At 46.6% G+C, this 25075-nt stretch overlaps 1 protein-coding gene across 1 annotated transcript in view; it reads right to left on the bottom strand.

The window, feature by feature from the left end:
* Positions 1-25075, bottom strand: part of SLC2A9 (solute carrier family 2 member 9) — a 352889-nt gene that overhangs the window by 14929 nt on the left and 312885 nt on the right. Inside the window, 1 exon segment of the mRNA XM_042782036.1 lies at positions 8505-8632. Coding sequence (XP_042637970.1) covers positions 8505-8632 — 128 coding nt within the window.

Genomic DNA, 25075 nt, shown 5'->3' with positions numbered 1-25075 from the left:
GCATGAGTTATGAGAAGCCTCTAGCTCCAGTGGGTTTGGAATAAGAGGCAGAGCTGAAGCCCAAGGTTGAGAGGCCTTCACCCAGCCATAGAGCTGGCACTCTTAATTTGTATGTCTAGCCTCTTAAACTGTAAGAGAATGAATTCCTGTTTGTTAAAGTCATTCACTCGGGGTATTTCTGTTATAGCAGCCCTAGGGAACCAAGACACAGACTAAGACGAAATAGAAACAAGGCCTGGTGGTCTGCTTACAAAACAGCTAATGAAAACCTTATGGATCACAATAGAATGTCGTCTGAGCTACTTGGTTTGGAGAAGATGGAAGAGGAAGGGGAGGAGTGAGAGGAAGATGGGAAAAAGGAAGAAGAAAAGAACAGCTCAGTGATCACCCCCTCCTGAAAGTTCTATGAACTGGTTCCAGCCTCTTAATGGGACCCGCTTGCCCACCCTCTAATACTCACTGAGCACAGGAACCCTACCAAGGCTGTTAGGCTTTGTGAGAAAATGGAACATAGAGCATCTGGGTGGAACTTGGCATTTAAGAGATGCTCAATGAGATGGTGACGTGATCATGCTCAAGGCATGTGGGTACCCTTGCTGCCCTCCAAAGACCAAGGAGGGTTCTGCTTCTTCCAGCCTCTGTGCCCAGCCCTCCCTGATGAGTGAGCAGGAGTAGCTCAGGCCACTCCTGTCTGCTAGCTCACACTGTTGCCGGTTCACTTCTTTAGCTATTTTCCTCTCTGTCTCTTTCTGTCCCCTCCCCTGGCCCATCCCATCCCCTCTGAGCACCAAGGATTGAATTAATTCTGTGCCTGCACTCCTGACACATTGTCATCATTGGATTGTACAAGGTGCCTCTCCCATTTGTACTGATCTGTTTATCTTCTTTTATCCTCAATTCCCACTCTCATTCTTTTTGTCCTGCAAATGCTCTTCCTCTAACTCTGGCTGCACTTACACTTAAATGCTTGATAAATGTCATTGAATTTATCTATCTATTTCTCTGTCATCTATCTTTAGCTATCTCATTTATCTATCTAATCTATCTGTCATCTATATATCTCATCTACCATCTATCTTTATCTGTCTCATCTATCTATTTATCTATCTCATCTATCTATCTATCTATCTATCTATCTATCTATCTATCTGTCTGTCTATCTATCTACCTACCTACCTACCTACCATCTATCATCTATCATCTACTTATCTATCATCTTTACCTTGGTGAAAATATGTTGACAGTGTTCTTTCATCTTGACACAAGTGGTGTGGTAGTTAAGTCTGTGTGTCAACTTGGGTGGGCCTGGTTGAGTGGCTGGGCAGCTGGATGTAGTATTCCCCATGATGAGACTGGCAATCAACTCCATGGTGAAATCTACTGTGAGCAGCTAACTAGCTGCCTTAGGGATGTGGTCTGCTTCCTGTGTATAAGGAGAAGCCTTGGGGAATGGTATCTAGCTTATGGCATACTTGAACCCTGCATGTACTCATGTTGATGTTCAGCAATCTGCAATTCTCTGTCGACCTTGGGACTTTCAGTGGACTTGAATCAATGGCCTGCCATGTGGTTTGGCAACATCAGGACTGTGCCTTTTTACTTGTCAACCTTGGGCTTGTCAGCCTCAGTAGCCAGCAGCTGTCTGAGTGAAGAAACACCTCTAGCTTCAGTGGGTGGGATCAGGAGGCAGAGCTGAAGCTCAAGGTTAAAGGGCTTTCACCCAGCCCCTACAGCCGGATCTTTGAACTTGGACTTAAAGACTCCAAACTGTAAGAGAATAAACTCCTGTTTGTTCAAGCCATCCCATGTGTGGTATATTCTTGTCAGAGTGGCACTAGGGAACCAGAACAAGTGGCACTGGGCTACACAGTTCATTCTGTGTTTTACTTCTCTTGGCACCACATTTAGATTTGTACATCTGGTTAATTTTAGATGTTACAAGTGGCTTCTCCCACTGTACTCCTGTCCTCTACCAATATCTTTGCTCCCATCACTCTCATTGGACAGAAATCCTTTATTTTATATAACTGGATCCATCTTTTTCTCCTCACTTCTTGTGCTTTGGGGGTCTTGTCGTTCCCCAGCCCAGGTCACATAGATATCTTCCTACACTGTCTTCTGTTGCTTTTAGTTTTATTTGTCATGATTAGGTCTTGAACCTGGCCAGAATTATTTTGCACATTTCCTGTTTATTTTTCATTCTCAAAGTCTTTAATGACTAAAAACATCAGGAATTGTTAACCAGTAAAACACGATCTATTTGAGCAGGAGAAGAACCTTGGTGGTGCAACCGTTAAGCACTGGGCTACTAAATAAAAGATTGGAGGTTAAACCTACCCAGAGGCTCTGCAGGAGAAAGACTGAGAGATCTGTTTCCATAAAATTACAGCCAAGAAAATCCTATGGGGCAGTTCTACTCTGTCACATGGGGTTGCAGTGAGTTGGAAGTGACTCAACAGTACCCACCACCACCACCAACATATGAGCAGGAAGGAAGAGGAAGCTTCATGTTGTTAATTCTCCACTCTGCTGAACTCTTGAACCTATGTCAAATCAATGGGCAGCCTTCCTGGGGAAAAACTGACAATCAATTAGCACTTCCACTAATTGGGACAGGAGCTCTGGTAGCATAGTGGCTAAGACACTTGCCTGCTAACCAGACGGCTGGCGGTTCAAGCCCACCAGCCACTCCTCGGAAGGAAGGTTGAGCAATCCTACTTCCGTAGTGATACTGCCTCGGAAACCCAAGGAGGGGTTGCTATGAGTCGGGTTTGACTCGACGGCACATAACAACAACAACAACAACAACTAATTGGGACAATGGGAAGAGCTGGAAGAAACAGCTCCAGTGAAAAGCTCAAACTTGAGGTGGGAGGAAGGCCAGCCATCAAGCTCAGCAGCCTTCTCCTGGATCCCTTCTCTTATAAATACAATCCCTTTCTCCCCTCTGGATGATCCAAATGGTCCTACTTAAAATGCAGAAAGCTTCTTGTGGACCAGCTCAAAGGCATCTAGGACATGGGATCAACTTTGAAGGAAGTTGTGCTGATTGCTTGGAGCTGGACAGTTGCAGAAGCAGGCGTGGACCAAGGGCCTGTCTGCCCCACCCAGAGTGATTAGTCTTAGGATGACCTGTCATCCCAATGGAGCTGAGGGTGTAGGAGAGTAAGGTATGAGCAGAATCTGTATCCATCAGCAGTTGGAATAGTGTGGTAAGAATGTGTTCACAGTTCTTACACCGAAAAATATATTCAGCATAGAAACTGGATCAATACCTCATTTATGTCTGGACCCAAACATTTGAACTTGACATCTAAAGGCACCCATGTTTGGCATCTAGTCCAGCCTCCCTCCTGCTGATACTCCTTCTAAACCCCCAGTACACGCTGCTTCAGCTACCCTGGGCCACTCGGCAGTGTCTGAACACAGAATTTACTTCCATGCTCTGAGGTTTGTTCATGCTGTTCCTTTGGCCTTGCATGGTGTCCTTGTCCATCACAATGGACGTTCTGCTCATGCTTCAAAGCTGAGGAAGCCTCCTGGGAAGATTCCTGCAGGTGAAATACCCACTCCCTTTTATGAGTTTCCTTTCAATTTTGTGCATCTGAGTTGGAGGACATCTTATGCTCTGTTTGGTGTGACAAGCCCATGGGTTCATGTCTGTCCCGCTCTCCTGTAGTCACCACTCTTGGCTGTGAACTCCTGTGGGCCACCACAGGTCTTATCATCAATATGTCACTAGCACCCACCCTGAACCAAACCAAACCAAACCAGCCATTGAGCCAGAGGTCATCTGCCTCTTGATGACCCCATGTGTGTGAGTAGAACTGTGCCCCATGGGATTGTCAATTGTGATCTTTCACAAGTCGATCATCAGGCCTTTCTTCTGAGGTGCCTTTCTGGATGGATTCAAACCACATTCACACAGCACTTAGCAAATTATAAGTCCACAGCTACAGTCCAAGCTTAGACTTCCAGGCACAGTATTTTCCTGTGACCCTAAAGACCAACCCCTTCCCTAAGAACCAAGTACATTGAAGAGAAGGACAGTCTTGGTGGTATCTAGCTTTCCTCTCCTCCTCCCTAACTAGAGGAGTATGGTGTAGTAGAAAGAACAAGTTGCACTACTTTTTGGAGCCTTGGTTTCCTCAACTGTAAAATGGAGCTCAGAGTGGTTCCTCTTCACAGGGAGCTGAATAAGCCCCAATGAGGGGAGCTGTGAAAGCATCCGGCACAGTGTTACTGTTCCTTTGACAATGCTGTTCCCTTGCCCTCAATGACCTTTCCTTCTTCTCGGCCTAGCAACATCCTACTCCTCTTCCCATCCTCAGGTCAGGAAGCCTACCCCGTGGCCCTACAGCCTCATGGTAGTGGTTCTCTCAGTCTCTCCACTGTAGGGTCATCCATAGGTTCCTGTGTTGTTGTTGTTAAGTGCCGTCGAGTCGTTTCCGACTCATAGCAACCCCACGCACAGCAGAACAAAACACTGCCCGATCCCGTGCCAGCCCCACAATCCCTGCTATACTTGAGCCCATCATTGCAGCCACCGTGTCAATCCATCTCACACATGGGGTCATCAAGAGGCAGATGACCTCTGGTGGTGGTGTTAGTTGCTGTCAATTTGACTCTGACTCATAGTGAGCACGTGTGTACAGAGCAGAACTGCTCCACAGGGTTTTCATATGAACTTTCAGAAGCAGATTGCCAGGTCTGTCTTCCAAGGCAATTCTGGGTGGGTTTGAACTCCAACTTTTTGGCTAGGAGTCGAGCAGAGCCTGTGAAAGTGTATCTTACCCATACGGGTAGAGCAGGTGCCATGGCCAAGCCACCTCTCTATTTCTGTGTCTAGCTCAGTGCCTGCTGCAGTGTAGTGCCTGAGAGTAGATGAGAAGTTTGTCCAACCTGTCAGTCCTGCTGGGCAATGATTTTGATTCTGAAGAGTTCCTGATGCTGAGTGGATAGGATAAAATCACGCTGGCTGCTGTGCTGGCCAAACTGCTTTGCTTCCTGGTGAAGGCTGAGGACACATGAAATCCTTAGGGAGAGTTTGACCGTGCTCCCTGTCTCCCTAAATTTCACCACTGGGAGAAGGTCTGGAGTGGATGGTTGAGACCAGCTGGGTTCAAATGCTGGCTTCATCATTTCCCCGGAGGGTGACCTGGGGAAGTGCCGGCATCTTTCTGAGCTTCAGTCTCCATGTCTGTAAAGGGGGGTCATAAGGACACCTCTTTCTAGCAGGTGGAACTAAATGGAGCCTGGCACACAGCAAGTGCTCAGTAAGTGCTGGCCTTATAGTGGCACATCAACCTTTATGGATTAAATTGCATCCACCAAACAAGTGCTGGAATCCTAATCCCTATACCTGCGGAGGCAATCTCATTTGGGAATTTGGTTGTCTTTGTCATGTTAATGAGGCCACATCAGTGTAGGGTGTGTCTCAAACCAAGTGATTTGAGATATGAAAGGAGCAGATTATGCAGGCAAGCACAAATGAGAGAAGACAGATGCCACATCACATGAGGATCACCAGGGAGCTGAGGAACAGAAGCTGAAGAGAGACCAGGATGTGCCTCCAGAGCTACCAGACAGAGAAAGCCTTTGCCTAGAGCCAACACCTTGAATTCAGACTTCTAGCCTCCTAACCTGTGAACAAATTCATTTCTGTTTGATAAAGGCACCCACTTGTGGTATTTCTGTTAGAACAGCACTAAGTAACTAAGCCATCAGTGCTATTAACTCCCAAGCTGTGAGATGGGGGTGGTGTTCTGGGAAAACAGGAAGGACTTCCTGTCCTCTTGGATTACTCAGAAGATGGTGGCATAGTTCATGGACATGTGAAGCTTAGTGTAGGCAATGTGTGGCTTCTCCATGGAATTCGTAAAGGCAGCGGGAAGATCAGAGTTGACAGAAGAAAGGGTTTGAAGTTATTTTCCCTACAGTAGTCAGTATATTACTGACCCCTGGCTCTTCTGGCTTTGAATCAAGTTGAAAAAGCCATTTAAGATTTGAATGAGGTCAACTGAAAAGACAACTTGTGATGTTGTGACTCCTGCCAGGCTGAGGTGCCTGTGGGTAGGAGTAAATGAGTGTGAGGCAGTTAATGTTGCTCATATGTAGTCTGAGATGCTTTCAGAATTGCCTAGTATGTCCACCTCCCATCTCCTAGATTGAGCAGCCTGCAATGAGAGGCAGACAGTGTAGATGTGGAAGACAGTGGATCAGAGGAACTGGGCTTGATGCTGACTGTGGGACTTCAGGAAATTATCTCTACTCCCTGGGCCTCAGCTTCCTCATCTGTAAAATGGGGACCATGAGAAAGCCCACTTGAGGGTTGGGTGAGGAGTCCATGGGTGGGGCAGTTAATGTCCTCAAACACTACCTGAATGGAGTCTTAGAAGCAGAGCTTGGTGGTCTACTTCCCAAAACCAGCCACTGAAATGCCGTGGAGCACAATTCTACTGTTTCACACATGAGGTCACTATAAGTTGGAGTCAACTCAACAACTGGTTGGTAGGGTTGTGTGAGGGTGATGCGAGCACACAAAGCCATGTGCAGGGAGCCTGGAACTGAGTAGCTGCTCAGTAACTGTGAGTGCAGGAGTGGTGGCTGTCATGTGGGCCTGTGGCCAGGGCTGCTGGGGGGTGGTCTCAGAAGGATACTGATGTGGGACTCACTCAGGCTTGCAGCAGAATTACTGGGTGAGCAGTTGAGCAGAGAGAATGAAAGCGGTTAAACACCCCCCAACATTTTGTAGATTCTCACATTCACCAAGTGGTCTCACTGGTATCATGGCTGGTGGGCACTAGAGCTTGGAAACTTGAACTTCTGTGAATGCTGCTGCCTGCCTTGTTGTGAGTAAAACCCTCTAAAGTCCTTGTCTTTTGAGCTCTTGCCCTTAGCCAACTCTCTGGCTTCATTTTCTACTTCTTGCATCCTGCTTCTCACTGCACCAGCCACACCAGCCCAAGCATGGGGCTGCCTCAGGGACCTTGCACCTGCTGTTCTCTGGCCTTGACAACTCTGTGCCCAGGCTGCTCCCTCCCTTCACTCAGCTCTCTGCCCAAATGTCCCTTCCATTGAGAGGCCTTCTCTGACCCAAATGCAAAACCCCATTGCCATTGAGTGAATTCTGACTCAGAGCAACCCTTAGGACAGAGAACTGCCCCATGGGGTTTCCAAGGCTGTAATCTTTATGGAGGCAGACGGCTTGCCTTATTTTTCTTTTGTGGAATGGCTGGTGGGTTCAAAACTGCCAACTTTTCCATTGGCTTCTGAGTGCTTTAACCACTGCACCACCAGGACTCCCTCTTCCCTGACCACCCCATCTGAAATAGCACCTCTGCCTCCTCTTGTTGGCTCTGTGACCCTGAGAACACAGGCTTTTGTTCCTCACTCCATCCCCATTGCCTGGTACCTGGCACCCACTTAAAAAATCCAAAGGCAACCAGTGGCTGTGTAGTCCATTCTGGCTGATGGTGACCCACGTGTGTCAGAATGGAATTGTGCTGCATTGGGTTTCCAATGGCTGACTTTTGAAAGGAGATCACCAGGCCTTCCTTCTGAGGCACCTCTGAGTAGCCTAACCACCAGCTTTTCAGTTGGGAAACAAGTGAGTCAACCATTTGCACCACCCAGGGACTCCCTGGCACACAGTAGGGGTTCAATATATGTGTTGAATAAATGAGTGAGTGAATGAATAGATTACCCCCCCCACCCACACACACACACACACATACTTGCATTGAGTCTGTTGGCACTTTCCATTGTTGTCACCCTGGGACTATCACCCTACTTGTTGTGGTCATGACGATGATGAGGAGGGAGTTGAAGGCACGCAGGGACACATGGAGTTTGACTGACATAGGGACTTCTTGTTGTCATCTGCTGTCAACACAGCCCTGACTCACGGTGATCCCGTGCACAACAAATGAAACACTGCCTGTTCCTATGCCATCTTCAGCATCACTTGTGGGTCAGACTTGTGAATTGCAGGGTTTTCACTGGCTCATTTTCAGTAGATCGTTTTTCAGAAGCAAGCCTTTCTTCCTTTTCTCTCTTAGCCTGGAAGCTGCACAGAAACCTTTTCTGTACCACAGCAATGCACAAGCCTCCACGGCGATGCTTTGGCTGGGAATCCAGTCCAGGGTTTCCACATGGAAAGCACCAATTCTACTACAGAAACACCAATACACTCCTAATGCAATGACTAGCCCATTGCAAAACTGACAAGCAGGTTGCAGGCTTCAGACTCTAATCTAGGCCTACCTTCTGTGAGGAGCAGCCCATTCCCTTCCAAGGCAGTCCACAGCATTTAGGGGCAGCTCTGGGATGGTACAGGAAGGAGAAGGGGAGAAAAGGTCCCAGGCAAAGGACAATGTTTCCTCCCTTAGGGAATAGTGTGAGTTCCCTATTAGAGAAGGTCAACCTTGCTTTATGAATCACCCTTCAGCAGGCTGCAGAATCAAAGGGGAGCTTGGGGGAAGGAGACCCTTGGCCAGTCCTACCTGAATGAATGGGAACAGGAGACCAACAGCAAAGTTGGAGAGCCAGTTGACGGTGCCAGCGATGATGAAGGCAGCCTGCCGCTGCGACTGCTGGAAGAACTCGCCAGTCAGTATGAATGGGATGCCACCTGCAGTGTCAGAGCCAAGACAGAATTAATCATCCCAGAGAGCCATGCTGCCAGTGTCCCTTCCCATATGCCAGGCTGTAGAGTGGCCAAGTGGCAGAAAGTGCTCTTGTGATGGGGGCCAGCTCTGACAGCCTGAGTGAGACCATGGCTGTGACCTGATCCATCCTCTCCCCTCTCCAAATACCCTCTGACTTGTGCCCTGATCCACCACAAATTGAATACTATATGGACACATTAGGAGCTCTGGTGGCATAGTGCCTAAGGCATTTGACTGCTAACCAGAAGTCTGGTGGTTCAAATATACCAACCACTCCTTGGAAGGAAGGTTGAGCAACCTACTTGCATAGTGACACCACCTTGGAAACCCAAGGAGGGGTCACTATGAGTTGGATCCCACTTGATGACAGTGAGTTGGTTTTTTTTTTTTTTTTTTTAATGGACACATTAGACTTACAAGACAGCTGACCCTTACTGACTCTATTAGGTGTCAGGTATATTCACAATTTGGTCATTGTCAGCTGCTGTGGAGTCAGTTCCCCACTCACAGTGACCCTCTCCACAGTAGAATGCAGCATTGCCCAATCCTGTGCCGGCCCCAAGATGGGCTGAGCATGAGATGATTGTGAGCCATAGGGTTTTCACTGGCTGGTTTTCAGAAGGAGGTCTCCAGGCCTTTCTTCCTAGTCTGTCTTAGATTGGAAGCTCTGCTGAAACCTGTTCAGATCATAGCAACATAGAAGCCTCCATGACAGACGGGTGGTGGCAAGGAATGAGGTCCATTGGCTGAGTATTGAACCCGGGTATCCTGCAAGGAAGGCAAGAATTCTACCACTGAATTACCACGGCCCTGTACACTATCTTCAGAATAACAGAGTCAAGCAGGTGTTGGCTGCCATATTCCCTGTGTAAGAAAACTGAGGCCTAGAGAAGTTACATGATTTGCCCAAGGCTACCCAGCTGGTAAGCAGAAGGTTTCGAACTCAGGCTCAGGGCTCTGGCCCCAAATCTTCTGCTAATCGTTGCTTGAGGGAGGCTGGAAGTCTTTGTCTAGCTTGCTCTCCATAACTCCCTTGATTTATGTGGGTCCCACCCCCGAGTCCTTAGCATTTCTCAGATAGGGACATCAGTGGCATTTGGGTTGGACAATTATTTATTTTGTGAGACTCCTGTGCAAATGCAAGATGTTTATCACTCCTAGGCTCCGCATGCTAGTCACCATGACAACCAAAACTGCATCCACACATTTCCAGATGTCCTTGGGGTACCATATTTGGCTGAGTACCGCTGAGGTCTGTGCCCTTCCTTTCCTGCCTGCCCTGCTCAGTGAGAGCCAGGATTAGGTCATGTGCCCAGACTTATGACTGGGGCTCAGTATGACTGCTGGGGTCCTGTTTGCACCTCCAACCCCAAGCTTTCCCAACTAGAGTCACCACCCGGCCAATGAGACCTACCCTGTGGTGTCCAGAGAGAAGACAATATAGGTAGTGGAAACACAATCTCTGAGGTACCTTTACCAAACTCTAGGGTGACACACACGGTTTAGAAACTACTAGACAGAGTCATTCATTCCCTCAACATTTGACAATTGTCTCCTGGGCTGGGTCAGTCCCACAGTGATGGATGAGAGCAACATTATCCCTGCCCTCAGGAGATTCCCTTGCTTGGATGGGAAAGACAAATCTGCTTGCTTATTTAAATGTGATTGTTGTTGATGTTAACTACCGTCAAGCTGGCCCCTGACTCATGGTGACACCGTGCTCATGTGCCATCCCTATGATTTTTTGCAGATCAGACTGTTGTAATCCATAGGGTGTGATAAGCATTCTAAATGAAATGCACAGGACAATGGGAGGGGTTGGTGGAGAGCTCTCTGGGGAGGTGATGGTGGAGCTGAGGGTTGAAGGAAGAATGCCAGTTTGTGAAGATCCAGGGAAGATATGCCACTTCCGATGAGAGAACAGACATCCTGAAGAGCAAAAGGGATTCGGCTGAGGTTTAGAAAAGGAGTCAATATGGCTGAAAAGCTCAAAGAAGGTAGAGATGAATGAGAAGATGAGGAGGTAAAAGTGAGCAGGACCATTGAGAAGCCTCTTATGTATCCAGGGGAGGGATTTGCTAGTGAAGAAACCCAATAAAGGATTTTAAGCAGGTTTCTAATTCAATCAATTTGCATTTTATAGAGATCATGGATGTATGGAGAAGGGAATGAAGGGTGGTAAGAGTGGATGCAGTGGCTGTTGGGGAGCTCCAGGATGGGGGTGATAGTTGTCTGGACCAAGATGGGAGCAGTGGTGATAGAAGGAAAGGGGCAAACCAAGACATCTTGACCTGATGAATGAAGTAACAGTTTTCAGTGTGTGTGCTGCACATGACCACAGTCAATTAGCATCAAGACATTAATCAAGACTCAACCAAGCAGTGCAGCCTCCTGGAGCCATAGAACCAGAATGTGCACCCTTGTCAACATACTATGCTGTAAGCAAGCTTTGGACTCCACAGACTAAAAAATGACACTGAATAGACCATCTCTTTACCTCCCACTAGACTGTGAAGAGGAGCTCTGGTAGCTTAGTGCCTAAGGCACTCATCATTTCGGCTATTGGGCCAGTCCATCTCAATGAAGGTCTCTCCCTTGCCCTTGGAGGCCCTCTGCTTCAGTAAACATGATGCTTCTCTCCAGCCATTGATCCCTCATGGTGATACGGCCAAAGAAAGCTATTTGGATAATATTCTGCTGCAATCCATAAGGTTTCATTTGCTAGTTTTTAGAGTAAGTAGATCACCAGGCCTTTCTTCCTAGTCTGTCTTACTCTGTCCACCACAGGTGACCCTGCATGCGGCATAGCTTCCAGCATCATAGAAACATGCAAGCTGTCACATAAGACAAACTGACAGACGACTGGTTGAGGCAAAGAACAGAACAGCGGAGGGGGGCAGAACACCAAGAGAGGCATGGTCAGATTTGTGATTTGGTCCAGCTCTCCTTGATGTGGAGGGGAGCATCAGTCAGCAGAGCAAGAGGGTGGAAACAGAGAGGCTGCTTAAGAGACAGTAAAGAACTTCAGAAAAATATTAAAGAAATGTTGGCAAACAAGCACCTCTTGCCTCTTTGAGTCATGATCAACCACACTCTGGTTCTAACCTGAATTTGCGTAGGATTAACCAGGCAACCTAGTTAAGTTCTTTCACAAAGTCTCACCCACTGAAACATAAAGCAATTCTCCCTCTTGATTACCAATTAGTATATGTTGACATAGACTTTATTCTAGTGGGATGTCTTTAATCTGTGCTTTTAAGTAGAATTTTTAGGCTTACACGTCGCCATACTAGAGCGTCTGGGCCCTTTTGGTCTCATAGTGTTGATTACTGAGGAGTACATCCCTCTCTGGCATTCTTGTTCACTTTATAGGCCTGTTTATTGTGTGGCTGAAAGTAGTTCCTTGGGGGTGGGTTCAGCTCTAGACTCGAGGGGTATCTATGAGCCACAGTCTTGGGAATTCCACCAATCTCTATCAGACCAGTAAATCTAGTCTTTTTTATTATTATTATTTTGAATTTTGTTCTACATATTATTTTCCCCCTTTCTATCTAGGACCTTCTATTGTGATCCTGATCAGAGTGGTAGGTAGTGGTGGCTGGGCACCATGTAGTTCTTACAAACTCAAATATTGTGAGAGTGTAAGGGGAGGCTGGGGGTCCCTGGATGGAACAATCAGTTAATGAGCTCAGCTTCTCACTGAAAAGTTGGAGGTTCAAATTCACTCAGAGGCATGCTAGAAGAAAGATCTTGTGATATACTTCTTAAAACCCTGTGGAGCACAGTACTACTCTGACACACGTAGGGTTGCCTTGAATCAGAGTTGACTTAACTGCAACTGGTTTTACTAAGGGGATACCATTCATAACCATATCAGCATATCAGATGTAATCAGGACTGTCCCAGGAAAACCAGGATATATGCCCACCTTACTGATGAGGGAATTGAGGCCCAATTCCTTTTAGCTAAGGTCCCACAACTGGTAAAGAAGTGGAAGATATGACATTTGAACCCAGGTCTACTGGGCTTCCATGAAATCCAAGTGCACATCTTAAGCAAAATAATATTTACCAGGTGTTGAACATTCACCACCTCTCCTGTGCAGAGTTGCATTAATTAATCCTAATGCCCTTAAGACTCTTTCTGGGTAGGTGTTATCCCCAGTTGAGGGAATGAAGGCACAGAAAGGCGAAATGATTTGCCCAAGGATATTTCATCTAATACATGGCATGGATGGGATTCCTTCATGCCAGATAACAAGGCTGAATGAGGGAGCACAGAAGATGAAACCCATGTTTGTTGTTGTTGTTAGTTGCTGTAGAGTGGGGTCCAACTCATAGGGACCTTGTGTATAACACATGAAATGTTGTTGGTCCTATGCCATCTTCATGATTTTGGTATGGCTGAATCTCTTGTTGGGTCAACATATCTCATTGAGCATTTCCCTAATTTTTAATGAGCCCTCTACTTCACCAAGCATGGTACCCTTTCCTAGCAATTGGTCTTTCCCAGTGACGTGTCCAAAGAAAGTAAGCCAAAGTCCCACAATCTTGCTTCTAAGGAACATTCTGTCTATACTTCCTCCAAGAATGATTTGGTCATTCTTCTGACAGTCCAAGGTATATTCATTACTCCTCGCCAACACTTCAATTCAAGTGGGTCAGTTCTTTGGTCTTTCTTTTTCATTGGCCAGCTTTTGCATGCGTATGAGGTAATCGTAAAGACCATGGCTTGGATCAGGAGCACCTTAGTCATCAAAGCGACATCTTCACTTTGTAGAACTTTTAAAGAGTCTTTTACAGCAAATTTACCCAAGGCATTATGTCATTATGGGGACCCAGAGAATATTGGAATAGTTGATGTGTGGTCAAGTTGAAGTACTTGGTGCAGGTGCAACCTCATCAGGCTTGGTGACTTTCTTCTTTTCTTTTTTACTTCTCTCGAGAGTTTCTCTCAGAGGAAAAGTGAACTTGATTTCTTTTCAGAGTCTTCCTCATGCTTACACTGCCCATTCTTGATGCTGTTGCTGCTGTGACTGCTGAGATACAAGCTTCCCAGGATGTCTAGGAGGTTCTCTACAGACCGAGTGGCCCCAACCATGCCTTCATTCCAGGCGTGGATGGAACAAATTGGCATCCATCCAGCTGAATGTTTCCTGACCAAAAGCCTGACGTCTCCTCCAGGCTCACTCAGCCTTGGATTCCTGAGGGTGGGAGAAACAAAAAGCTTCTGATTGAGTGATGACTGATGGACATCTGCTCATTGCCTGGGATTCTTCCACTCTCTGAACTTGTAGTCTTTCCAGGAAAGAGATTCTGGGTCAGGCCACAAAGGAGGAAGTGAGGGCTGCCTACAGTGCCTGAGGGAACCTGCTCTCTCTCCAGCCTCCTGGAGGCCCTCCATGTGGCCTCTTCCACTGGCCTTCCCTTCCTTCTCCTCCCACCTCTGTCTGCCTGAAAAACTCTTGCTGCTGCTCCCGTTAGTTGCCACTGAGCTGCGAGGAAACCAATTGCTAGAAAAGGATACCATGTTTGGTCATTATAACAGAATGAAACATTGCTGGGTCCTGGGCCATCTTCATGATCGTTGGTGTGTTTGACTCCATGACTGTGACTATGTGTCAGCCCACCTTATTGAGGGTGTCCTCATTTTCACTGATCCTCCACTAACCATGATGCCCTTTCCTAGCAGTTGTTCTTTCCTGATCACATGTCCTAAGTAAGCGAGCCTAAGTCTCACCATCCTTGCTTCTAAAGAACATGTTGGCTGTGTTTCTTCTAAGACTGATTTGTTTGTTCTTTGGCAGTCTAAAAAGGATTTTTTTTTTTTTGCCAACACCAAAGTTTGAATGCATCAATTCTCTGTCTTCCTTTATTGTCTAGCTTCCACAATGGGGCGGGAGGCAGGACCCTACCCCCAGAGCCAGGAAAGGGAGGCAACACTGGGGACCACAAAGTGACAGGATCCAGGTAGGAATTAGGTGAGGGGAGGGCACAGAGGTTTCCAACAGCTAAGGGAGACAAACTTGTCTGTCAGTTTGTCATCTTGTGGGGCTTGCACATTGCTGTGAGGCTTGAGGCTGTGCCACCAGTGTTTCAAATGCCAGCAGAGTTGCACATGGTGCACAGGTTTCAATACAACTTACAGACAGAGACAGACTAAGAAGAAGGAAGAAGTCATCCACTTCTCAAAAAACTGGCCAGGAAAAACCTCATGAATAGCAGAGAAACACTGTCTTATACATTACTGGTAATTTTATGAATAACCTGGAACTTTGTCCAACACAATGTTTGAATGTACAAAGTATCAATCTAGGAAAATTGGAAGTTGTCAAAAATGAAATAGAATGCATAAAGATTGATATCTTAGCCATTAGTGAGCTGAAATGGATTGGTTTTTGCCATTTTGAATCAGACAACCATATGATCTACTATGCCAGGAATGAAAATTGAAAAGGAATGGCATGGCATTCATCATTGCAAAGGATCTTTCAAGATCTGTCCTGAAGTACAATGCTGTCAGTGATAGGATAATATCCATTGCATACAAGGAATACCCCTTAATACTCTATTATTCAAATTTATGCACCAACCACTAAAGCAAAAGATGAAGAAATTGAAGATTTTTATCAACTTCTGCAGTCTGAAATTGACTGAACGTGCAATCAAGATGTGTTAATTATCACTGGTGACTGGAATGCAAAAGTTAGAAACTAAGAACAATCACTGGTAGTTAGAAAATTTGGCCTTGGTGACAGAAATAATGCTGGAGATCGCACGATAGAGTTTTGCAAGACCAACAACTTATTCATTGCAAATACCTTTTTTCAACAACAAATACGGTGGCTATACTTGAGGATTTCACCAGATGGAGTATACAGGAATCAGATTGAGTACATCTGTGGTAAGAGGCAATGGAAAAGCTCAATATCTTTAGCCAAAACCAGGCCAGGAGGTGATTGTGGAACAGACCATCAACTGCTCATATGCAAGTTCAACTTGAAGTTAAAGACAATTAAAACAAGTCCATGAGAGTGAAAGCATGACCTTGAATGTATCCCACCTGAATTTAGAGACCATCTAAAGAAGAGATTTGATGCATTGAACACTAATGACTATAGTCTTCAGTATGCATTACACCTCAACATAAAGAATACAAATATTCCCACAAGTGGACCAATAAACAACATCATGATAAATGGAGAAGAGATTGAAGTTGTCAAAGATTTCATTTTACTTGGATCCACAATCAACACCCGTGGAAGAAGCAGTCAAGAAATCAGATGTCGTGTTGCATTGGGCAAATCTGTTGCAAGGGACCTCTTTAAGCAAAGATGCCACTTTGAAGGCTAAGGTACGCCTAACCCAACCAATGGTATTTTCAGTTAGTTCTTATGCACGTGAAAGCTTGACAATCAATAAGGAAGAACTGATGTCTTTAAATTGTGGTGTTGGTGAAGAATACTGAAAATACAATGGACTGCTAGAGGAACAAACAGGTCTGTCTTGGGAGAAGTGCAGCCAGACTGTTTTTTAGAAGCAAGAATGGCTAGATTCTGTCTCATTCATTTTGTCAGAAGGGACCGGTCCCTGGAAAATGATATCATGCTGGTAAAGGAGAGGGTCGGTGAAAAAGGGGATGATCTTCAATGAGATGGATTGACACAGTGACTGTGACAACAGGCTCAAGCACAGCAAGGATTGTGAGGATGGAGCAGGACTGGGCAACATTTTGTTCTATTGTTCATAGGGTCACTATGAGTTGGAGCTGTTTTGGTGGCACCTACTAACATTTTCTTCCTTTCAAACAAACTTAGAGCAGAAAGCATGTCATGACTCCTCAAAGATGTCACTTTGAGGACTAAGATGCTTTTGACCCAAGCCAATGTCTTTTCAATTGCCTCATATGGATGTGAAAGCTGGACAATGAAAAAGGAAGACAGGAGAAGAATTGATGCATTTGAGTTGCCATGTTGGTAAACAATGTTGAACATATTGTGTACTAGCAGAGAATTGAACAGCTCAATCTTAGAAGAAATACAAGCAGCATGGTCCTTAGAAGCAAGGGTGGTGAGACTGTGGCTGCTTACTTTGGACATATTGGCAAGAAAGAACAATTGCTAGAAAAGGGCATGATGTTTGGTAGAGGGCCAGTAAAAAGGAAGGCAAGGGAAACCCTCAAAGTGATGGAATGACACAATAGCCACATCCATGGACTCAAATACACCAATGATCATAAAGATGGCACAGGGCCATTGTGCTATAAAGTCCCCAGTAGTTGAAGCCAACTTGATGGCAACTAACAACAACAAAGAAGTCTACATCCTAATCCCTGGAATCTACGAATAATTTACTTTACATAGCAAAGAGAACTTTGCAGATATGATTAAGTTATGGATCTTGGGATGGGAAGATTACCCTGGATTATTGAATAGGGGGAAATATAACCACAAGGATCCTGAGAAGAGGGAGGCAGGAGAGTCTGAGCCAGAAAACGAGCAGTGGTGGTTGGCACAGAGGTGGAGTGGTGCACTTTGAAGATGGAGGAGGGGCCCATAACCCAACGCATGTGGGCAGCCTCTAGAAGTTGCAAAAGGCAAGGAAATGCACTCTCCCCTAGAGTCTCCAAAAGGAAGGCAGCCTGGCTGACCACAGAACCATAAGACAATGGATTTGTGTTGTTTAAGTCACTGAGTCTGTGGCATTTTCTTTACAGCAGCCATTGGAATCTAATACAGATGCCTGAAAGATACTCTTCACACAGACATGGGGGTTAAGAAGGTCTTGGCTTAAGTCAAGAGTTGGGTGTGAGTGGCTCCCTGGCCTTCAGAGGTGCGTGAGCATAGACATCTGAGCTTCCTTGCTCCTGTAATAAATGATTCATATCAGTTGCCCCTGTTGTTTTAGCTCCCCCTCTTTTTGAGCTGAGTCCTGTAAGTGTAATATCCTAATACAAGAGAACAATAGTTTTAATCTTATATCCTTTTTTACTGCAAACACTTTGAGATGCAAACATGGACTGTTGGACCCCAAGGATCTTCTTCACGGAAGTCAGTGGAATGAGGAAGGAGATGAGGGTCCATTGAGCATTGACTACATACCTGGTCTGCATACTTTATGAGAATATCTCATTGAACTCTGCCAGCAAACTGTCTGATGCCCATTTTAGAAGTAAGGACTAGAATGTCAGAAAGAGCGTGGCCAATTAAGCTGAACTTTCTGACTTGAATCCTGGCTGTGTGACTTTGGAAGAGCACCTAACCTCTCTGGGCCTCAGTTTCTCCATCTGTGAAATGGATAATAATCACATAGGAATGGGTACATGCAGAACACATACTACCTGGCACACAGCAGACATTCAGTGTCATTCAGATAATAGGAAAAGGTGAAGGAGGTGAGGTATTGGGGGAGATAGTGAAAGATCGAGAGGAAAAGCTAGCGATCAGAGGGGGAGGGAGGAGAGGGCGATTTGTCCAAAATCACACAGCAAGTAAGACAAGAAGGAGCTAGGCTGGGCTGACTCCCAAGCATGGCTGACTCCAATATGCAAGGCTGTGGTATTGGTTCTCAACCAGTGATGAGTTGGTACCTAGGGGAATTTTGTCAGTGTTGGAAGAGCACTTTAGTTGTCATGACTGAGGGGGGTGCAGCTGGAGCTCCTCAGCATTGAACATGTATAGGACAGCCATCCCCAACAAAAGACTGCTGTTGTTTGTCGTCAGGGGCCATCGAGTCATCTCCACCTCATATCGACCTCATGTACAGCAGAATGAAACACTGCCTGGTCCTGTGCCAGCCTCACACAGTTATAGTAGAATACCATATCTGAGCCCATTACTGCAGCCACCATGTCAATCCATCTCCTTGAGGGCCTTCCCCTCTTTCGTCAACCCTCCACCCTACCAAGCATGACATCCTTCTCCAGGGAATGGTCCCTTCTGACAACATGACCAAAGTAGGTGAGATGGAGTGTGGCCAGTCTCGCTTCCAAGGAGCACTCTGGCAGCACTTCTTCCAGGACAGATTTGTTAGTTCTTTTAACAGTCCACGGTACTTTCAGCATTCTTCGCCAACACCACAACTCAACAGCATCAACCCTTCTTCACTCTTATTCATTGTCCTGCTCTCACATGCATATGAGGCGATTGAAAAGACTATCTGGCCCCAAATGCCAGTAGTGCTCAGCTTGAGAAGAATTCTAGGATTTTTTCTGGCAAGTCACATAATGTTGTCATGACATGACCATCTGCCCATCCTCTCAGCAGGCTTGTGACAACCCCACATTTCTCCTGGTTCTGTCTGTCACACGTGAGGATTACCTGGTGCCCTGCACCTGTGCTGGCTGCGGTGGAGCAGGCAGCTGGTTGCACACTGCTAGCTTGCACACCATCAGCTCTCCTAGAGCCAGAGGGGAATTAGCACTGTTGAACGGAGCAGACAGTCGATGTAATTAGAAGCCAGATGACATGATAATGATCAGCTCCTGCTTGGTGGGGAAGCGCTTGACTTGAAAATGTCAAGTTAACAAGGGCTTTTTCCTTAGAATTCTGTTTACTACCCTGATGGGGAAATCAAAGCCAGATACTGACCCCCTGCATACCTATGGCTTCCTACAATGCCATCACCTAACCAAGGAAGCGGGAGCTCTGGTAGCATAGTGCCTAAGGCACTTGACTGCTAACCAGAAGGCTGGCGGTTCAAACCCACCAGCCACTCCTCAGAAGGAAGGTTGGGCAATCCTACTTCCGTAGTGATACTGCCTCGGAAACCCAAGGAGGGGTCGCTATGAGTCGGGGCCGACTCGGCGGCACATAACAACAACAACAACAACAACCAAGGAAGCTTCGAGAGGCTAACATGCCCAGCCATTCCCTCATGAGCAGCTCACATGGAGATAATATAAGGTCCCTGTCTCTCGGCTGGAAGCTGGCTTCCCTCCCCTCCCTCCTGACACACTCAAGTGTCCAGTACCTGTGAGAGTCACTGAGCACTGAGTGACCTTGCAGGACTGCAGACCTTCTCGTCTCCCTAGCAGTGCTAGGACAGATGCAGAAGTTTTGGAAATAAGATTCCCCCCACCCAAGTCTAACAATTGAGATAATATAGCCAACTGTGGTCTCCTAGTATTTGCAAGAAGTTCAAGGAAAGGTGAGGATCCCAGGGGGCAGCAGTTCTGTGTCTCCAAGAACATCCCCCCACAGGGGTGTGTAGTTCCTGATGGTACCAAGGGGAGAGCCCTCTGACACAAGGACGTTGTGACCTGCTGTTCCAGGTGGGAGTGAGCGTGCAAACTCTGAAAGTGAAATTGACTGCTTGGTGGCTTGTGTCTTCCTGCCGATTTCCCCCATCAGTGAAGAGAGTGAATAGTAAATTCAGTTCTGTGAGTTGACCAAGCCTGTCTGCATATATCATCTTACTTGATTCTCAGTCATCCTATAAGAGAGAGAGTGTATATGAGGATCTGGATTTTGCCAGCCAGGAGAGGAGGCAGAGGGATGGCCAAAAGGGGGCTGATCTCTTGTCTCAGGTCTTAGCAGCTCCTCCTTTCTCCACCCAGCTCCAGAATCAACTCTCAAACATGCAGATCTGGTCATTTAACTTCTGCTTAAAGCCATAGTAGCTTCCCATCAACTTCAGGAAAGTTCTCAAGGCCATGGCCTTCCACGGTCTGACTGCTGGCCATCTTTGCTATCATCCCTGGCCTCCGTGATCAAATGCAATTAAAAGAAAAATACAACAAACAGTCTTGCTGTCAAGTCAATTCCAAATCATGGCAATTGCATGTGTATCAGGGTAGAACTGCTCCATCTAGTTTTCAATGCTTGATATTTTTGGAAGTAGATCATTAGGTCTTTCTTCTGAGGTACCACTGGGTGGATCCACACTTCCAACCTTTTGGTTAGCAGCCGAGTTTGTTAACCTTTTGCACAACTCAGGGACTCCACTTGCTCTGAGCTAATTGCATTTCCAAGTGCATCATGGACCCCTGCTTCTGCGAACTGAGACTGTTACTCCTAGATATAGTAAAAGATGTGGTTAAGTTAAGGATCTTGAGAGGAAGAGTTTTTTCTTGGGTTATCCAGAAGGGTCCCCGATGCAATCATATGTAATTCTTAGAGAGAGGCTGAGGGAGGCTTGGGACAGAAACACAGAGAAGGCCCTCAGGAGACGGCCAGGTGAAGACAGAGGCTGAGATTGAAGAGAAGTGGCCACAAGTCAAGGAAGGCCTCCAGAAGTTATGGAAAGGGATGGGATGGATTCTGCTCTAGAGTCTCTTGAGGGTGTGTGGTCCTGTGGACACTTTGACATGGGACTTCTGGCCTCCAGCACTGTGAGAGAACATACATCTGTTATCTCAAGCCACGCAGTGTGTGGCCCTTTGTTACAGCTGCCGAGGGCAGCATCCCTCACAGGGAATCTGGCTCTCATCCATCTCAGAGGCTTTGCTGCTGTTGTTTGGTGCTGTCGAGTGGGCTGCAGCTCATAGTGACCCTGTGCACAACAGAACGAAACAGTGCCCAGTCCTGTGGCATCCTCACAGTCCTCGGTGTGCTTGAGCCCATCATTGCAACCACTGTGTCAGTCCATCTCCTTGAGGGCCTTCCCCTTTTTCGCTGACCCTCTAGTTTACCAAGCATGATATCCTTCTCCAGGGACTGGTCCCTTCAGACCACATGACAAAAGTAGGTGAGATGAAGGCTGGTCAGGAAGATGAACTAGGACTTGTCAACATTTTGTTCTGTCATCCACAGGTCAGCATGAGTCAAAGCTGCCTAGACAGCAATTAGCAACAGCCCTTCTTCATGCTGGGCTCTGGGGGGAGTAGGCACTGAGTAGCAATATTTCCTCCACCGGAATGGCTTTCTTCTCCCTGAGCTCCAGATCACAATGCATACCTTCATGATCACGTGACCATGCCCTGCCATGTTGGGTAGAAATTGGGTACATGTGTTCTCCTCACTGGACCATAAACTCCCCTTAATCTGTTCACCTTAGTCCCAGGCACATTTCATTGTTACTGTCAGCTGCAGTCGAGATGGCCACAACTCCTGGAGACCTTATGAAGAACAGAAAAGACGCTGTCTGGCCCTGAGCCATCTTCCTATTGTTGGTACATTTGAGACCATTGCTGTGGCTGTTTGGGGATCCATCTCTTTGAGGGTTTTCCTGGAGTTTGCTGACCCTCTACAGAGCAGCCAGTATAGCCAGTGCTTGATAGAATTTTTCAAAATGGAATTGATGTGCTTCGCTGATAAGTTTTTCTTCAAGATATAGTCATTTTATTGGGTCTTAGTTATTACACTTCTCTGCCATCGCCTTGGGGTTATGCACACACATAGCATATATAGCAGAAAACTGTCTTCCTTGTGGTGTTTATTTATTTATTTCCATTTCGCTTAATTCCAACTCCCTGGCAGGTCCCGTTTAATTTTTCAGCTCTCCACAGAAGCTGCTTCAGGCAAACTCTCAGCTCCTCTCCTGGGAGGAGGGTCCTTCACATTCAAGCTGCAACAGCAGCCCCGCTGAGGAGACTCAGAGTCTCTCTCGAGTCTCTGTGCCCTCCCTCCGGGATGATTCCTGCCCCCTGTCCTGTTGGAAGAACCCGAGATGATCTCACTATCCAAATACCAACCTCTCGAAGACAGGTAATCTCCCTGGGGTCATAAACTGTGCAGCTGTCAATATGAATTTAAGTGATGCTCCGAAACCTACGGTTCCAGTGGCATCCCTGACCAATCTTGTGGCTCCAGGTGGTTGATGGGAGTGAGCTCCTCCCTCACATGGGGGCTTGGAGAGCACAGGGCTGGGGCCAGCAGAGGATCTGGGCATGAGGAGGGCAGGTGGCCTTTCTGTTAGGAAGAGCTCCATACATGGTGGGGAGCTCAGCCTCCCAAACCCTGGCAATCTACCCTGCTCCGTAGTTACAAGAATCCAGGGGCCTGACTTAGTTCCCTAGGGCTACTGTAATAGAAATACCACAAGTGGGTGGTCTTAAAGAACAAACATTTATTTTCTCACAGTTTCAAACCAAAATCTACTGCCATTGAGTCAATTCTCACTCCCATTGCCCCTATAGGACAGAGTAGAACTGCCCCCTTGGGTTTCCAAAGCTGTCAATCTTTATGGAAGCAGACTGCCTCATCTTTCTCCCATGGAGCAGCTAGTGGTTTCAAACCACCAACCTTTAGGTTGGCAACCAAGATCTTGAGCAGCTGTGTCACCAGGGCTCTTCTTCATAGTTTAGGAGGCTAGAAGTCTGGATTCTAGGCATCAGCTCTAGGGCACAGCTCCCTGTGGCTCTGGGGGGAGATCCTTATCTCCCTCAGCTTAGGGAGCCCTGGCATTCCTGGGGTCCTGGAGACCTTCATGTGCCATCTGTCTTCTCCAGTGTGTGCTTCCTTGTCTCGGTGCCTAGGCTGCTCTTCACTTCACTCAGAAGGGATGATGTTTAGGACACACCTGACACTGATGTGACCTTGTTAACATAGCAAAGAAAACCCTACTCCTGAATAGGATGAGAACCACAGGAACAAGGGTCAGGATTCCAACACATATTTTTGACAACCCATAGCAGGGTTCAAACATTGAGAGTGGAATCAATGTCAGAGCCAGTAGGTGAGGACTTGGGAAACAGCCAAGTGGCAAAGCTGTGTAGTTGGAGTCAGCCAAGACCTCCAGGTTTATGGATGAGTCCGACTTGGCTTATCTGAACAAGAGAAGTGGGGAAGGGGAAGAGGAGATGGGGACAGAAGGGATGGGAGTGAAGAGGCCAACCCTTCCACTGAGATATAATGCCGATGTTTATTGTTCTCTCTGGTGGCCTCTGGGTGGCACAAATAGTTAACCACTTGGGTGCTAATTGAAAGGTCGGTGGTTTGAGGTCATGCACAGGTGTCTTGAAAGAAAGGCCTGGTGACCTGCTTCTGAAAGGCCCCAGCCTTGAAAACCCTACAGAGACGTTCTACTCTGCACACATGGGGTTGCCATGAGTCAGAGCTGACTCCATGGCAACTGGTTTGGTGTTTTGCTTGTTGTTCTGTTTGGGAGAAGAGCTGCTACAGATAGAAGTGGTCTGAGAGGCTCTGAAGTCCACTGAGGGATGTAGGCCTTCCCTCACTCACCTGTGCTCATCACAGGGACCATCACATGGGACCTTTGTGGGAAGGAGAAGAGGGAGATGGCATTTCCCAGGCTCACTGCTCTCCTCTGGGTCCTCACTGTACCCCAGCTGGTGTCACTGTCTCAGGTATGTCCCCACCCCCTGACTCCCAGTTGCCTCCCAGGTCCATTAGGAATGCATATATGACCCATCAAGTTTATACTTAAAAATCTTCCATCTCCAGAGCTGAGGGACTGGAGCAGCATTGGCTCACCCTGGCCTTGGCTGTAAAGAGCCAGATAGTAAGCATGTTAGGCTTTGTGGGCCACATGTGGTCTTTGTCACACATTCTTCTTTGTTTTGTTTTTTAATTTCTTTAAATCCCTTTCCAAGTCATTGGCAATAATAACCAGTCCCCACCTAGTTCTTCTGGTCTCAAGATCATGTAAGCTGAGGTTCCCATGGTCCCTAGTCCATTGGACTTATTTATTCTTTTAAATAACCTTTGGAAAATCATTCTTAGCTCACGGGCTGTATGAAAACCATGTCATGGCCAGATTGGGTCCATGGGCTGTAGTTTGCTAACCTGTGGACTGTAGAAGTAAAAGTTGCATAAGGTAATGAGTTCCCCATCAGTGGAAGCAATCAAGCCAGAGCTGGAATACTTCTTGTCATGGAAATCATAGGTAGAATTTAAGCTTCCATTGAGTGATTCCATTAGGAAACCTTTCTGTTCTTTTCCAAACTCGGAAGGTTTTCACTCAGATTCATGCCAGCCCCCACAGTGTTCCCTCATCTGCCCAATGATGTCCAGGACCCTCCAGCTCTGAAGTTGTTCTGCCTCAATTCACTGTGAAGGTGTGAGTGTGCCAGCATGTCTTTGCTGTGACACTAAGGACTCTGATTTAGGTGCCTGTAAGTCTAAGAGACAAAGACTAAAAACTGCTCCTCACTTATGTGCTAAGATAATCCCTGAAGCAGAAGGGCTGGAAACCATGAACATCAAAACACTTTTAATGAAGCTTCAGCCAGGAGATCTGACAATTTGACACAAATGTCAAAAGTATGTCTCCATGTAGACACAAACAAGACTAATTTATGGTGATCAAGATTAACCCATCCTGGGAAGATAGAAATAAGGCTCCCTTCTCTTAGTCCAAATTCTCTGTGTAGATTTATGCTTCCTCTGAATAGCTTTTCACCTTGGAAATCAATTTCTGGCCTGTTATTATTGTTAGTTGCTGTCGAGTTGATTCCAATGTATGGTGACCCCATGTGTGCAGAGTAGAACTGTTCCATAGGGTTTT

Source organism: Orycteropus afer, unplaced genomic scaffold (assembly GCF_000298275.1).
Source record: "Orycteropus afer afer isolate SDZICR_OR568_19922 unplaced genomic scaffold, OryAfe1.0 scaffold00224, whole genome shotgun sequence".
NCBI classification, from domain to species: domain Eukaryota; kingdom Metazoa; phylum Chordata; class Mammalia; order Tubulidentata; family Orycteropodidae; genus Orycteropus; species Orycteropus afer.
This window is presented reverse-complemented; position numbering and strand designations above follow the sequence as displayed.